General features: G+C 45.1%; 1 protein-coding gene across 7 annotated transcripts in view; it reads right to left on the bottom strand.

Annotated features, from left to right (window-relative positions):
* The window catches only part of IKZF2 (IKAROS family zinc finger 2), a 116,094-nt gene that overhangs the window by 42,526 nt on the left and 60,479 nt on the right, over window positions 1-13,089 (bottom strand). For 5 of the 7 annotated variants that reach the window (XM_066189441.1, XM_066189440.1, XM_066189444.1 and 2 more), the window contains 2 exons: window positions 11,584-11,850; window positions 1,431-1,598 (listed from right to left, as the gene is read on the bottom strand). In XM_066189441.1, coding sequence (XP_066045538.1) covers window positions 1,431-1,598; window positions 11,584-11,850 — 435 coding nt within the window. The remainder of the gene's footprint in view (window positions 1-1,430; window positions 1,599-11,583; window positions 11,851-13,089) is intronic. The other 2 variants (XM_066189443.1, XM_066189445.1) reach the window with 2 other exon arrangements.

The following is a 13,089-nucleotide window of genomic DNA, read 5'->3' as shown; positions in this document are numbered from 1 at the left end:
AAGAACAATCTCTGTTAATGGCAGTACCTAGGTAACAAAATCTCTGTTCATATTGTGAGGTCTTCAACCGCAATGTCTGCGTTTGGTAGTATGGGATATTTTTTTGTTGCAACTCCCTTTTTGTTTTAATTGTGAACATTTGTGTTGTGTTCTGTTTTCTTTTTAGATTTCCAGTTGAAACTACAGTTATTGTCACGTGTGAAAATTGCAGCTCACAGACATTTTCCCTTCTCAGATCAAATGCAGCTCAAGCAATTCTCTCCCAGCCTAGCCCCAACTCTTGCACTCCCTTGGAAGTTCAAGCTTTCTGTCAGCATCTTCCACCAATACACCATCCTGCACACTCCCAAATCTACCTGAAGCAGCTTACTATCCTACCCTTTCCTGTTCTTGGAAATGCCAAAGCAACTCTGTATCCTAAGACCAACTCAATGCTCCTAAAGCAGAAACACCTACTGGAATAAGGCTGACTGTGCAGAAGAAATACATATAAGGATTTCTGCCTGCAGTTGCACTTCCACCACTGTGTTTCAGCAGTCACACATTTGCTAACACCTCAAGGAAGTTTATCTGCAATGCTGCCACTTGCAACCAGTCCAATCATCCCTGCTCATTCAACAATTAAACACACAGCCTCTTATAAACGGCCCAAACACACAAGCTGAACATCCAGGAGATACAAACACAGCAAGTTAAGATCTTACTCAGGAGTCACTCACAGAGATGAGTGAGTGGGCAGAATGCAGCCCCCTGGTGCAGGGACAGGGACTAAAACCACAGCTGATCCCCACTGCTGGGGCTCCAACTCGACTACCAGCACGCAGCTATGAGACAGGTATGTCTCACCAACTTACCAAGAAACTGTATCAAGTAGACTTGGTACAGACATGACAAGGCAAGAGAAACCCAATCTCTCCTGACCACCTTCAGCTCTAGGGTGAGTGCCGTGGCTGCCACGAGCTGGGACTTTACAGCAAGATCTAACTGAATCAAAAATGCAATTTGGAGGGCTTTGAAAGATGAACACGTTTGAACTCAACCAGCATATGGCATTTATTAGATGAAGAAATGGGTATGAACTGCAAAGCCGGCTTCCAAGAGGCCACAGTTATTCTTTGTGATCTCTGGAATTTCACAGCCACTTTGGGGCTCAGAGTGTCAAAACAATCTGCCAGCGAAGGATACACCCAAGGAGACACTGAGAGGGAAATGCGATAGCATCAGCAGAGGAGCTCAGTTACACAAAAGGAGAGGTGTGGCTGAACCACAACTTTTCTGATTCACATCAAGGCTTTCCCAAAGTTGAGAGCTGCACTCTCTGAAGAGGACGGTACAGACCCAGAGCTACACTTTATTTTCACTACCTGCTGCACTGGGACGGTAGTGATAAAGGAAGGAAGAAGTGTGAGGAGAAGCCAAGGTGGGCTCACCAGAGTGTGTCCTGAGGTGTCCTGTGAGGGCGTCCCTCCGCCGGCAGGCGTAGCTACAGAAGGGACATTTGAACGGTTTCTCCCCAGAGTGCAACTTGATGTGCCTCAGCAGGTTCCCCTTCTGGGTAAAAGAAGCTCCACATTGGTTACAGTGGAAGGGGCGTTCACCTGGAAGGGAAGGGGAAGGGAGAGAGCTGTCAACACACATCGGAGGATGCACAGAGGCCACTTTCCCACTCTGTACCAGTGCCATTGCACATGGGTACAGTCCCCACCACCACCATCACACGGCACTTCTAAAGTCAGAGGCCGTTTCTTTTGCGCAATGGGCAAAGCCTCCAATAGTGATTTGAGGCTCTTTCCTTGAGGTGATCAATGCTTCCTGGCTTTCTTCAAAGTTCTTCACCTCAGAGCTTCTATCCTTTATAAAAGATGAGCTCTGCTGAAAATTTAGATCCATAGTCGTGGTTTTGCGGTATTTACTTCTATGGTTTTGCACTTATTTTTAGCGTAGGTCCAATCCATATGAGAATTCAGAACTGATCGTAACAACTGGACCTTAGCAAAGGTGTTAAGGTCTTTGGTACAAACCAAACCTTTTGCTTGCATTACACTTTAACTGGCAGCCCTTTTAAAAGGCTGCTTTGCATTGCTAAGGTGACACGGAGGGCATGGATGCGAGTGAGGATCAGGGTTGCAAGCTCTGGGCAGTAGTTGAAGTTGAGAAAAATCTTACACTATTAAACTGTGAAACAAGCAAATTTGCACTCTACCACATAAAACGAATTTAAAAGACTGATTTGATGAACAACTAACAGAAACCCTAGACCTTACCCTATCACTTCATCCCATGTGTTCACACACACACACACGCACATCCAAAGCTTATTTTTATGTTAAGTCTTCATATCTGCCTTAGACAGTGGGGATTGGGTCCATTAAAAAAAAAAACCCAGCTTTTTTTTTTTTCTAATATTATTTAGAGGAAAACCCCTGATGAACTCACACAGGCTTTCAGGAACGTTACTAAAACCATACTCTGTATCACCATTTGTTGAGGACAGCCAGACTATTCCAGCAGTCTTGCACAGGCAGTCTGCTCTAATCACCTGCTTATGTCCTGCTGAGCAAATCAATTGAACACGAGCATTTACTGGTGCTAGCCACTTGTCCAAGCGCTTTACTGCAGCTGGGCTTCAGATCACAGAATTCCAGAGCGGTTTGGGTAGGAAGGGACCTCCAAGCCCATCCAGCTCCACTCCCTGCCATGGCAAGGGACACCTTCCTCTATCCCAGGTTGCTCCAAATCCCATCCAACCTGGCCTTGAACACCTTCAGGGATGGGACAGCCACAGCTTCTCTGGGCAACCTGTGCCAGGGCCTCACCTCCCTCATAGGGAAGAACTTCTTCCATACATACCTGATTCAAATCTACCCTCCTCCAATTTAAAGCATTACCCAATGTTTACACCAAATAGGGCCCCAGCTCAACAAAGTCTTGATCATCAGATTTCAGATGTAAGCAACCTCATTTTCAGTGCATCACCTATTATGGAATCTTGGCCAAATCCTGCTGGGACCTTCTGAGTTTAAATTCAGTGGCCTGAAGCACAGATCTTGTGAAAAACAAAGATTCTGTGATCTTTCACATCTCTTCAAAGCCTTTTACAGTAGCTACAAAAGTTACTCCCTCACTGGACAAAATGAATGCTGCATTTGTATTGAAATAGTTCCTGTGTCTGTCTAGGGTGAAGTCCAAAACACATCTGGAGATTCAAAAGGAAGGAGAGGGAGGGAGGGAACTCTCAGGGATGTCCACAAGCAATTCTTGTGTCAGTGGTTCAAATCACTGCCAGGACATTGACACTGCCAGGAGGGCAGCGCAAGGTGTGCCATGGATATGCCATACTCTGCAACTTTATTTCCCACGTGGGAGACGGAAATCACACCTGAGGCTGCCGCAGGGGTACTCAAGGAGATACCGAGGCTCCTACAATCTCACCAAGACCGTTATGGAGTAATAATAACAAAAAAATCACAGCAGAAAGCTCCTCTTCCAATACACTGAACACGAGCTCATTAGAATTGATAAAGAGTTTGTGGTTTCCCTTTCAAACTCCCACACTATACTTAAATGATCTGATTAGCCATTATCTTATTTTATATCATTTCAAAACGTCCATAACAGAGATATGTAAAGAGACTGCAGTAGAAAAATACATGGGGTTTTTTTTCCTTTTCTGTTTTGCTTTCACTGTCTGAGAAAACAGGCAAAACCCTTTCCTTTGACACGTTTCTGAGTATTCTGGAATGATAGCTTCAGTTTCAGGATGACAACATGAAAGAAGGTAGCATGTTTCTTACCAAGTCTAAAGTCCTTCCTTTTACTCCTGCTGTATTTAAAATTATGCAGTTACTGTATTTTACCCACTCCATCACCCACTTATCTCTGATATTTTGGAGGCCACTTACGAGCAGGTACTACTCCTCCAAAATCTGGCTGCTCTAGAGACGCTGAAAGCTTTCAGTCAGGAATTCAAATAGCCACTGCACCACAGTTTGATGGCAAAGAGGACATGAAAACACTCACCACAAAATCACCCGTAGTCTGCTCCTCTCTTGCAACAGACAGAATCTGCTCCAATAGCACACTTTACCTTAAATAACCTTTGTACCTATTTAAAGCCAGCCTGAATTCATTTCTCCTACTGGCTTCATTCCGGGTAAATAGCTGCTTTGATGTGTTTGTTACACTTTTGTCTAATCACTCGATTCCAGCTCCTTGTTTAAGCCCCAGGCTTGAGGGATGCAATTTTGGTCACACCTTCGTGCTATTGATTAGCAGCTTTTACATTTAGCCCAGCTAATCTGAGAGGCCATTATCCAACAGAAGCGTGCACAAAGAGAAGCAAGGACTGCATAGCAAGAAGATTCTGTTGGTTTTCCAAGAACTGTGCTGTCTGATGCCCACTCCTGATACTAGCAAACAAGCCTTTTTTTATCACTTCAATGCCTTGAGAAGACTGTGTTCCAATTATTTCTCCTGCTGCCTTTTCCTGGTAGTTTTGTAAACTGTTCTCCAGAATTATTACTTCCCAGGAACAAAATAACAACCTTGACATCCTTATTCACCTCCCTCACTTTTCCGTGAAAACTCAGAGGTTTTATCCGTAAGCTGAAATCAATCACACTTCAAACTGAACATCCACGCACAAAAAAAAAAAAATCTTTAAACACAGCTTTTCTCTACACGATGGTCCCTGACTGCATTTAAAATGTTTTTGGGGGTCATGGCAACGCAGACACACCTGGAACTGTGGACCTATTAAAGGCAGCCCACGTGACTCTGAGCGAGTAATGACAATTTTAAGCATGGTGTGCTTCCCCACCATTTACAGCTGTGTATTTCCTGCTTGACTCTATGTACTTATACTGATTTAATAAAACACGAACTCTGCTGAAAGGTGACTAAGCAAGTTTTGTGCTTTTCAGCACTGGAAACGATGTGACTGCAACGTAACTACAAAATACTTTTAGTCCGCTTTAAGTATTAAACCTCTTCTCTATTATTCAGCTAAACCAGGGCAGAAAACCCCCCAACTCAGGGACTTTCAGTGTGGCAAGGGGGGGAGGGAGAGCCAATGAAACAAAAAAGATGTTTCTTTTCAACTCCAGATTTAGAGGCCAAAGCCAGACAAAACCAGGAATGCCTAAAAACCCTTGCCCTCCAGCAGAGGGAATTTAATTATCTAAGTTACTTCAGGAATGGACAAGGCAAGGTAAGCCAGAGCTGCCAAGTGTTATCTTTCCTAAAGGCTTTGTAAGAGGGGCTTGTGCCAGGGTATGATAAAATTAATAGATAAATACCTCCATGGAGTTTTATCACTTTACAGTTAAATAAAATATTAATTAAAAGGTATGATTTCAACATTTACCTCTAAATTACAGTAAAATAGCTCTGAAACCTCACAGTTCATGGCTTAACATGCATCCATTACTGCTATGTCTCGTCCAGGAAAAAGAACGATGAATAATCGAAATGAAGCATTACTGCTCCTGAGTTACACGAGTATCTTAGGTACACAGGTTAACTTGCTCTCGTGTAAACAAATCCTGAGACAAACGGTGAGGTGGACCCCTGAAGACAGGCGAGGCAAAGATACTTTCTTCCACAGTATCTTTAATACATGACAGCTGGACAGAGACTTCACTGCACAAGCTACGAGTGCTGGCTGGCTGATACAACCTGAAACCAGGCAAATGAACCGATGAACTTCCTACTAATAGATTTCACAGATGTCAAACGTTGTTTCAAAAAGCAAACCAACTCCTTTTTCTGCTTAATTGGAAGCTTCCCTGCACAACAGCACTCCTTTCCCGCCTCGGCACGGAAGTGCTGTGCAGAAGTTTCAGTATGAGTTAACCTTCCTTGAATCTCAGACCAGTGCAAAACACTGATATTTTCGCTGCAAAGCTGAGATATTTTCTGTATTAAAACAGAAATTTCACTGAGGATGTGGAGCCCACAGACCTGGCAAACAAGGAGACTTAGATTTCCCTAGTCCTTGGCTGGCAACATTCGTCCCTTGGAAATCAAAAAGTGAGTGACTCACAAATTAATGCACTGGTTCTCAATAACACAGTCAGGGTATTCCTACAGCTAAAATCCTGCTACATAAAATCCAGGTCCAGAGGGATTTCGACATCTCTCCTGGTTAAACGTGGATCTGGGAACTCAACCTTTTTTTGTGTGGCAGATACTTTCGATACACAAAGTATAGCTTAAGTACTTCTCAAAACAGGATTCTTTTCTTTCCGGCCTCTTAACACAGAATTTCTGTGCCCATGCTGCCATGAGAAAGTATTTGCTCTCAGTAACAATACTGATTTTCACCCTTCCACAGCAGGCTTTTGGTTAATATTCGCTTTGTTAAAATGAAACATTTCTCCCGATTCATCAGATGCTGCAAGCGCCGTGATTCTGCTCCGTCCCAGCAACACAAGGGAATTATCAGCAGCGCTCCCAACACAGTGACAGCAGTGAGCTCCAGCCTGCGTTTACCCAAGCGAGACACAGAGCAGCAGACCTTGCTCCATTTCTCTGTTTGTTATTCCAGGGACCATAACTAGTCTGCACACCTCCTTACTATTCTATCTGATTCACTCCACGGCCTGCACATCACATGAAATCAGTGATTTTAGCAGGGTTTTTTGTTGGGAAAAACCTGCTTCCAGACAGGGCAATTTACTATAAAACACTAGTGACGAATCTCTCATGAAAAATTCCTGGGGATTCATGGGTGGTTTCCAATTGTCCTCTGCACAAATTTATGACTGCATTCTTAAGACAGGAAAATCTTTGACGTGAACTGGGCAAAACCATCAGAAGACTTTAGTTACTGAGTACTGCGAGTAAAAGACATCCTTCTGCCCAGAGCAATTTCAAAAATCTCAGCTCCCCTTCCTTACGTTTAAGTAGGGAAAGAGATGACTTTTCAGAAAGTTACACATTGGAAGCTAAGTAGAAAACTGGACTTTCAGAAATTTATCCCCGAAGTTTTTGATTCAGTGCCAAATCTACTAATGTTGCAAGAGACAGGAAGGCTGCACCAGGTTACAAATTAGAATTTAACCAGAAAAACCCTTTCTGCCAGCAAAACGGGAGAGGCAGATCAGTGGAGTTCATCAAAATGTGTTTATATGACCATTTGTTTAAATTTACTCCTGGTTAGCTGCTTAGGCATACACATCTTTTATATAGAACAACACAACTGGGTTTTTCCTCATTTATTACTTCTGTCCTAAAAACTTGAACTCTGCATGGAGAAAAAAGTTAAATGGCATTTAGAGTTCCAGGGCGGCACACGTTCTGCTAAAGCAGAGGTAGAACACCTCCCTCATGGGCACAAAACTCATTTCACTGACTTAAACGAAATGCTTTATGTATCAAAGTGCTTGTAGAGTCCGAGCAAAGATCTGAGACCGTCCTGCAGTTAATACCCCCCAAAAAAGCCTAAAAGTAACAAAGCAGCAGCCCAAAGTAGGAGTGGGGCAAGGCTGACAGCCCCACAGCCTCTGCCCAGGCTGTGCTTTGCTGCTGCCCCATCCACACAGAGAAAGCATTTAACCTCTGCGTACACAAAACAAATGAGGATGAGAAGCTGTGGAAGCCCAATCCCCAGAAGTGTCCAAGGCCAGGCTGGACAGGGCTTGGAGCAACCTGGGCACGTGGAAGGTTGACCCAGGCCATGGCAGGGGGTGAGACGGGATGAGCTTTAAGGCCCCTTCCCACCCAAACCATTCCATGATTCTGTGTTGCCAGCCTTCCAAGGCCAGGCTGGACAGGGCTTGGAGCAACCTGGGCACGTGGAAGGTTGACCCAGGCCATGGCAGGGGGTGAGACGGGATGAGCTTTAAGGCCCCTTCCCACCCAAACCATTCCATGATTCTGTGTTGCCAGCCTTCCCTGAGAAATATAAAGCACTTCAAAATCCAGCAGTGAACTAGATAAGGGACTGGATGTTACAGCAGAGAAAAAAAAAAAACAAAAACAACCATAAAAAAGGTCACAATTCACAGCAGAAGGGAGAACAACACGTGGACCTCGCAGAGCACAGAAGTATCAGCACAGCTGTCGCAGAATACAGCTCCTGCTTTACCAGAAACAAGGAGCAAGGAAATTTTAATTCAGGACCACAGCAGAAAGCATAAAGAGGTGAGAAATCACTGAGGTTCCTCCTTATGATCTCAGAAAACCTGGATTATTTGCCTCTTCTCCTTCCCCCTTCCCTCTACATCCCTAAGCACAAATCCCTGGAGTATCAATGGCAATATTCTACGACCAAGTCATCTCCTGCAGTTACAAAAAACTGATAGAGATCCTGCAAATTGAGGAATGTGCTGTGGAGTATGAAATTTGGACCAAAAGAACACAGTATGGGAAAAGGAGAAAATAAATCCAGTCAACGCTATTTTTCTGACCCAAGGATGTGGCACATGAGGGAGGGGGTTACCCTCCTCACTAATGCAAGGATTGCATCATGCTTAATTCCCACACCAAGCATTTTATTTATTTTCTGTTAGCAACAACAAATAAACAGAAAGGACTTCTCCTGGTGCCCAGGCAGATTACGAGAACGCTTCACCTCAATTAGCAGTTTTTCAGAGAAACGCTGTGCTTGGCACAATCAGCAGTGCCACGGGCCCTGTGACGGAAGGGCTGCAGACCAGAGCATCACTTGCACCACCATCTGAGGGATGAATGGGCAATCCCCAGCTTGAACTATCACAGGAAGGGGACTGCACACCAGGAGCAGCGATGGGACACCAAGCTCACCTACTCTGGCCTCATCCATGACACAGGCGATTTTCCCCATCCCTGTATCTGTTCGACTGAACTACCATTCTGTGGCAGGGGAAGACAACCGCTCTTCAGGAACAGAGGAACAATGGCTGGAGAAACGCCTCCCTCTGTGCATAGCACAGCCAGAGCCCACAGCACAGCTTCTTGCCAAGCCTCGATCCCCAGCGCAAGGGAAGCTGCACTCATCCCAGCACACACACACAAATTACAGCCTCTGCTATGGACCACAGCATTCTGGGTGATTTACATAAAATGCTGACAGGTTTTCGGGGAAGGGAAAAGCACTTCAGTTTTTGCCAACGCAAACAAGTGGCCAGATCATGCTTTGGCTGTGTGCAGTTAAAGCGGAGAGTAAAGCAGGACTCAGCTCCCAAAACATACTTAAATTGGCTTTGAGAGGTAGGGATATACATGCCAGTTGGATTAGCTGATAAGGAATGTCATCTGTTTCCACTCACTAGGGACAACCTCCCTTCCCTCCACCATTCTCCCTTGGGCTGCAAAACCAGACTACCCACAGGTCAGGGCTCATTCCAGAGCTGGGGCCAGCCCATCACGCCCCACTTCTGGGGAAGTGGCAATATATTTTAAAATACTGCACTTTACAAGATAGATACCAGTATGTTAAAAATACACCTAAAAATCCAGGATGTGGAAATCCAGGCAAACTTCTCCTTCTGTTGTGGACAGCAAAGTAGCAGCATGTATTAAAAAACAAACAAACAAAGTGGAGGGGGAAAAAAAATCCTCTGCGAAATTTGCCAACCGGTTTACCGAGAACAGAGCACCGAGCTGCGCATTAAAAGAAATGCCATTTCTATATGCTTGAAATCATCTGTATAGAAGAGTACGTCCCAGCTCCTGTGCTCTGATGGAAAAAGAGTCAGAGCTCTCCGAGGAACCAGCAGTAGCCCGAAGGAAAAAGCTACCAGTTATGCAATTGCTGCCCATGCACCCGCAGACGGCCGTCTCACCCGCACGCAGAGGAGATTTTGTTTCTTTCGCTTTGAATTTACACATCTTCTTTAACATGAAAAAGGCAGCCTGCCTGTATTTAAAAGATGCATCAGCTATTCGGTATCTCAGAAATGTAGACCATTTAATTAAGTACCTAAATCTAAATTTAGCACAGCTAGTTTAGCTGCTCGAGTTCAAATACGTGGACTCTGATGCACCTACAATACATATGCTCAGATACATGCAAGCACCAGCGAAAACTTTTCGGGAGGTTGAAAGCTGGAGACTCAGTCTGGTACATTCTTGTTTCTCTTTCCCTCTTCTGGTAACAGCACGTCAAATTGTTAATCAAGGTTTTGATTCTCCAGCTAATGCTTTTCCTCCCTCGTAATTCCTGTCTAAAATCATGAGTGCATCATAAACGATACTGCCGTGCTTTGCGTTACACACTTAGGTCAAGTTTTTATCAATACAACTCATATACAGGAGATTAACTATGTAATATATATTTATTATTTCTCTGTACAGAAATTCTATTGATTTCTTGCCCATCAAGAGCACACTACTGGACTGCAAACTACCAGGTTTACAAAGGGATTACACAGTCTTTCTTACTCTGCTCTAACACTCCACCATTCTTTTTGTATCTTCAAAGATCTCAGCCAGTGTGAGTCTCTCACCCCATTAAATAACAGCAAAGATAAAAAGCAAAATACCAAAAAATACAAAGAACAAATGCCCCGCTGAGGCTCCACCACAAAAAACCTGTGCTTAACCTTAATAAGATTTAAGTGTGCATCCAATGTCAAGCATATCTTGAAGCCCTTCAGGTGACTTACAAGCGCTTAAATCTCATAAAAGTTAAGCACAAGCTTAAGAGCTTTTTTCAATCAAAGGTAGACCGCTGCAAGACCAGAGAGCATCATCTTCTGGCACCACCTGTACTTCTCTTGGAGGTGACTATTGCTCCCACCTGAGGAATGGACAGCACAGGGCAGTGAGTACCAGCTTCCTGGGCACACCATTTTACCATAATAGCCAGAAGTCCCCTGAAACACCCCAGTTTAAGCTCGAGGCCTCATTTTTTCAAACCACAAAGACACACCCAATCAGCATATTGCAGAGGTTCCCTTTGCCTCTTAAATTCTCAAACCCACAAGCCTGATAAGCTGTTTGGGACTCCAAATGGTAAGAAAAATACAAGTGCTGGGAGAGACCAAGCACTGAAGGCTGCCTCCAGAACGGCGTTGAGATGGTGTGGGGGGGCCAGGCGGGTGGTGCAGCTGAGGTCTCCCTGAGGGACCTGTCACACTGTGAGCAGCAAGCCCACCCTGGCATCAGGATCGCTGGGTAATGAGTGTCCCCTCCAGGGTTTGCTCATCCCAGGTCCAGCCACTTCCCAAAGAAGTGTGAGGTCCCCAGGAAGCTGCCGGTCTTGTCCACCTGTGAGCACCTCCAATGAAGGAACACCTGAGACTCCTCTCAAAGGTTCAAAAGCTTTGCACTGCACACACAGGAACAACACAACCCACCTGCCCCCGTGCCAGAGAATGACTCCCACCATCCTGCTCTGGTCAAGAGCAGTAAAAAAAGCAATTTCCAGACTTTTGCGCTGTTTTTAAGAACAAAAGGCTGGAAAGCAGAGGAAAGGAAGCACCATGCTTGCCAGCAAGAGAGCATCACCAGAATTCAGAAAGCAGGAAGGGAAACAAAACCAATGAAACCCATTTTCTCCCTCCCCAGCCTCCTGCTGCTCCCCAAGCACGAAAAGGGAAGAGAGAAGAGTTGTCAGGTAACATCAACATCGCCACAGATTTTCTTTCAGCTGCTTACCAGTGTGGCTCCTTTTATGTACCATTAGCACATTGGGCCCAATGCAAACCATGCCACAGACGTCACATTTCAGTTTACCATTCGGAAGCCGGATTCCTCCCTCGCTTGATAGCTCCTGGATCTTTCTGTTATCCACCATCTCGTTACTCCCAATGAAGGGATCTTCCAGGCTGCTTCCTCCATCGTGAGCTCTAATAATATCTTCATGAATCAGGGGCTTCCTGTCAAATTCCTCATCACTTTGCATTTCTAGCTTTACTGAATTGGCTGAAATTAAAAAAAAAAAAAAATAAAGTTAAACCCATGTATTTTCCAACTTCCCAACTACTAATATCATGATAAACTTTTTACTGTTACCAATATTAAATCACTGCCTTGAAGCTCAAACCATCATGAGAGTCTCATGGTGGTAATGGCATCACAGGTTACAACTGCTTATTTCAGTAAGCCTTTGGTTTGGTTTGTTTTTTTCAATTCCTAATTTCTATCCCTATTTTAAAGCTTAAGAACTGAGGCACAGTGTGACCCAGACCCCTGCCAAAAGTTGCAGAGATCCCAAGATGCAGAGTTGCAGAGGTTAAAAACTGAACTCCTGCTTCTCAACTTGAACCACGAGAGTTGCCTTCTTCTCAAGGAGCCAAAGCTACAGGAGCAAAGGCCGAGGCCAGAGCTGCTCCTTTCAGGCCCCTCCTGCCCAGTGCCCCGAGAGGCAAGGTTCCCACAAGGAAACAAAGCAGGATTGTTCCAAATGCAAAGATCTAGTGAAGCCAGGCTCGTGGGCTGTGCCAGTAATCTCCAAATCACCCTGCCTGCACAGACAGGTTCCCTGATGGAGGGGAGACCAGTCTCTGGATGATCCTCCAGTGCTTTTGTGCTCCCACCTTCTGATTCACGTCAATGGGACACTGCCAAGGCAAACAGGGCTGCAGCGAGACCTACACTGCTGGATTATTTATATTTGCAAGCGAAATACGTGCAGTTGAAGACTTTGCACATCTGCCTGGGGAGACTGGCGGGCTCACTACTGATTTCTGTGATCCTCAGGTGACAGGATAAACCTCCTCTAACCACTGAGAGCTTGTGGGATCAGCATGCCTTTAAAGGAAATAAATGTACTGGGCTTTTTCACGAAGGGGTGTCAGTGCAGGGATGTTTTAATCACCAAATGCCCCCAATTTCCATGCCTCAAGAGTTGGTCAAACCTGCCTAAAGAACCATCCCAGAGTCAGAGCCTCCATCCAGTGTCAGCCAGAAGGCAAGCCCACGTGTCTGCTTCCCTAAGCCTTGATCCTGCTGAGGGGTTTAACAAGGAGGTGATTCAGCCTTCATATCTAAGCAGTCTTTGACCTCTGTACTAAGGCCACTGGCACGAGCGCTGGTGACAGCAGCAGACCTGGAGCACAAATCTGTGCCCTGGGCCTGCCCAGTGTCACCAAACTCTGGCCACATGTGCTCCTTGGCAGCTGCCAAGGGGGTTCCCTCTGGGAACCCAAGGACAGAATTTTA

Source organism: Chamaea fasciata, unplaced genomic scaffold (genome assembly GCF_029207755.1).
Source record: "Chamaea fasciata isolate MVZ Bird 193981 ecotype frontalis unplaced genomic scaffold, bChaFas1.0.hap1 SCAF_8, whole genome shotgun sequence".
Lineage (NCBI taxonomy): Eukaryota > Metazoa > Chordata > Aves > Passeriformes > Sylviidae > Chamaea > Chamaea fasciata.
The sequence above is the reverse complement of the archived record's forward strand: the minus strand, read 5'-3'. Positions and strand labels throughout refer to the sequence as shown.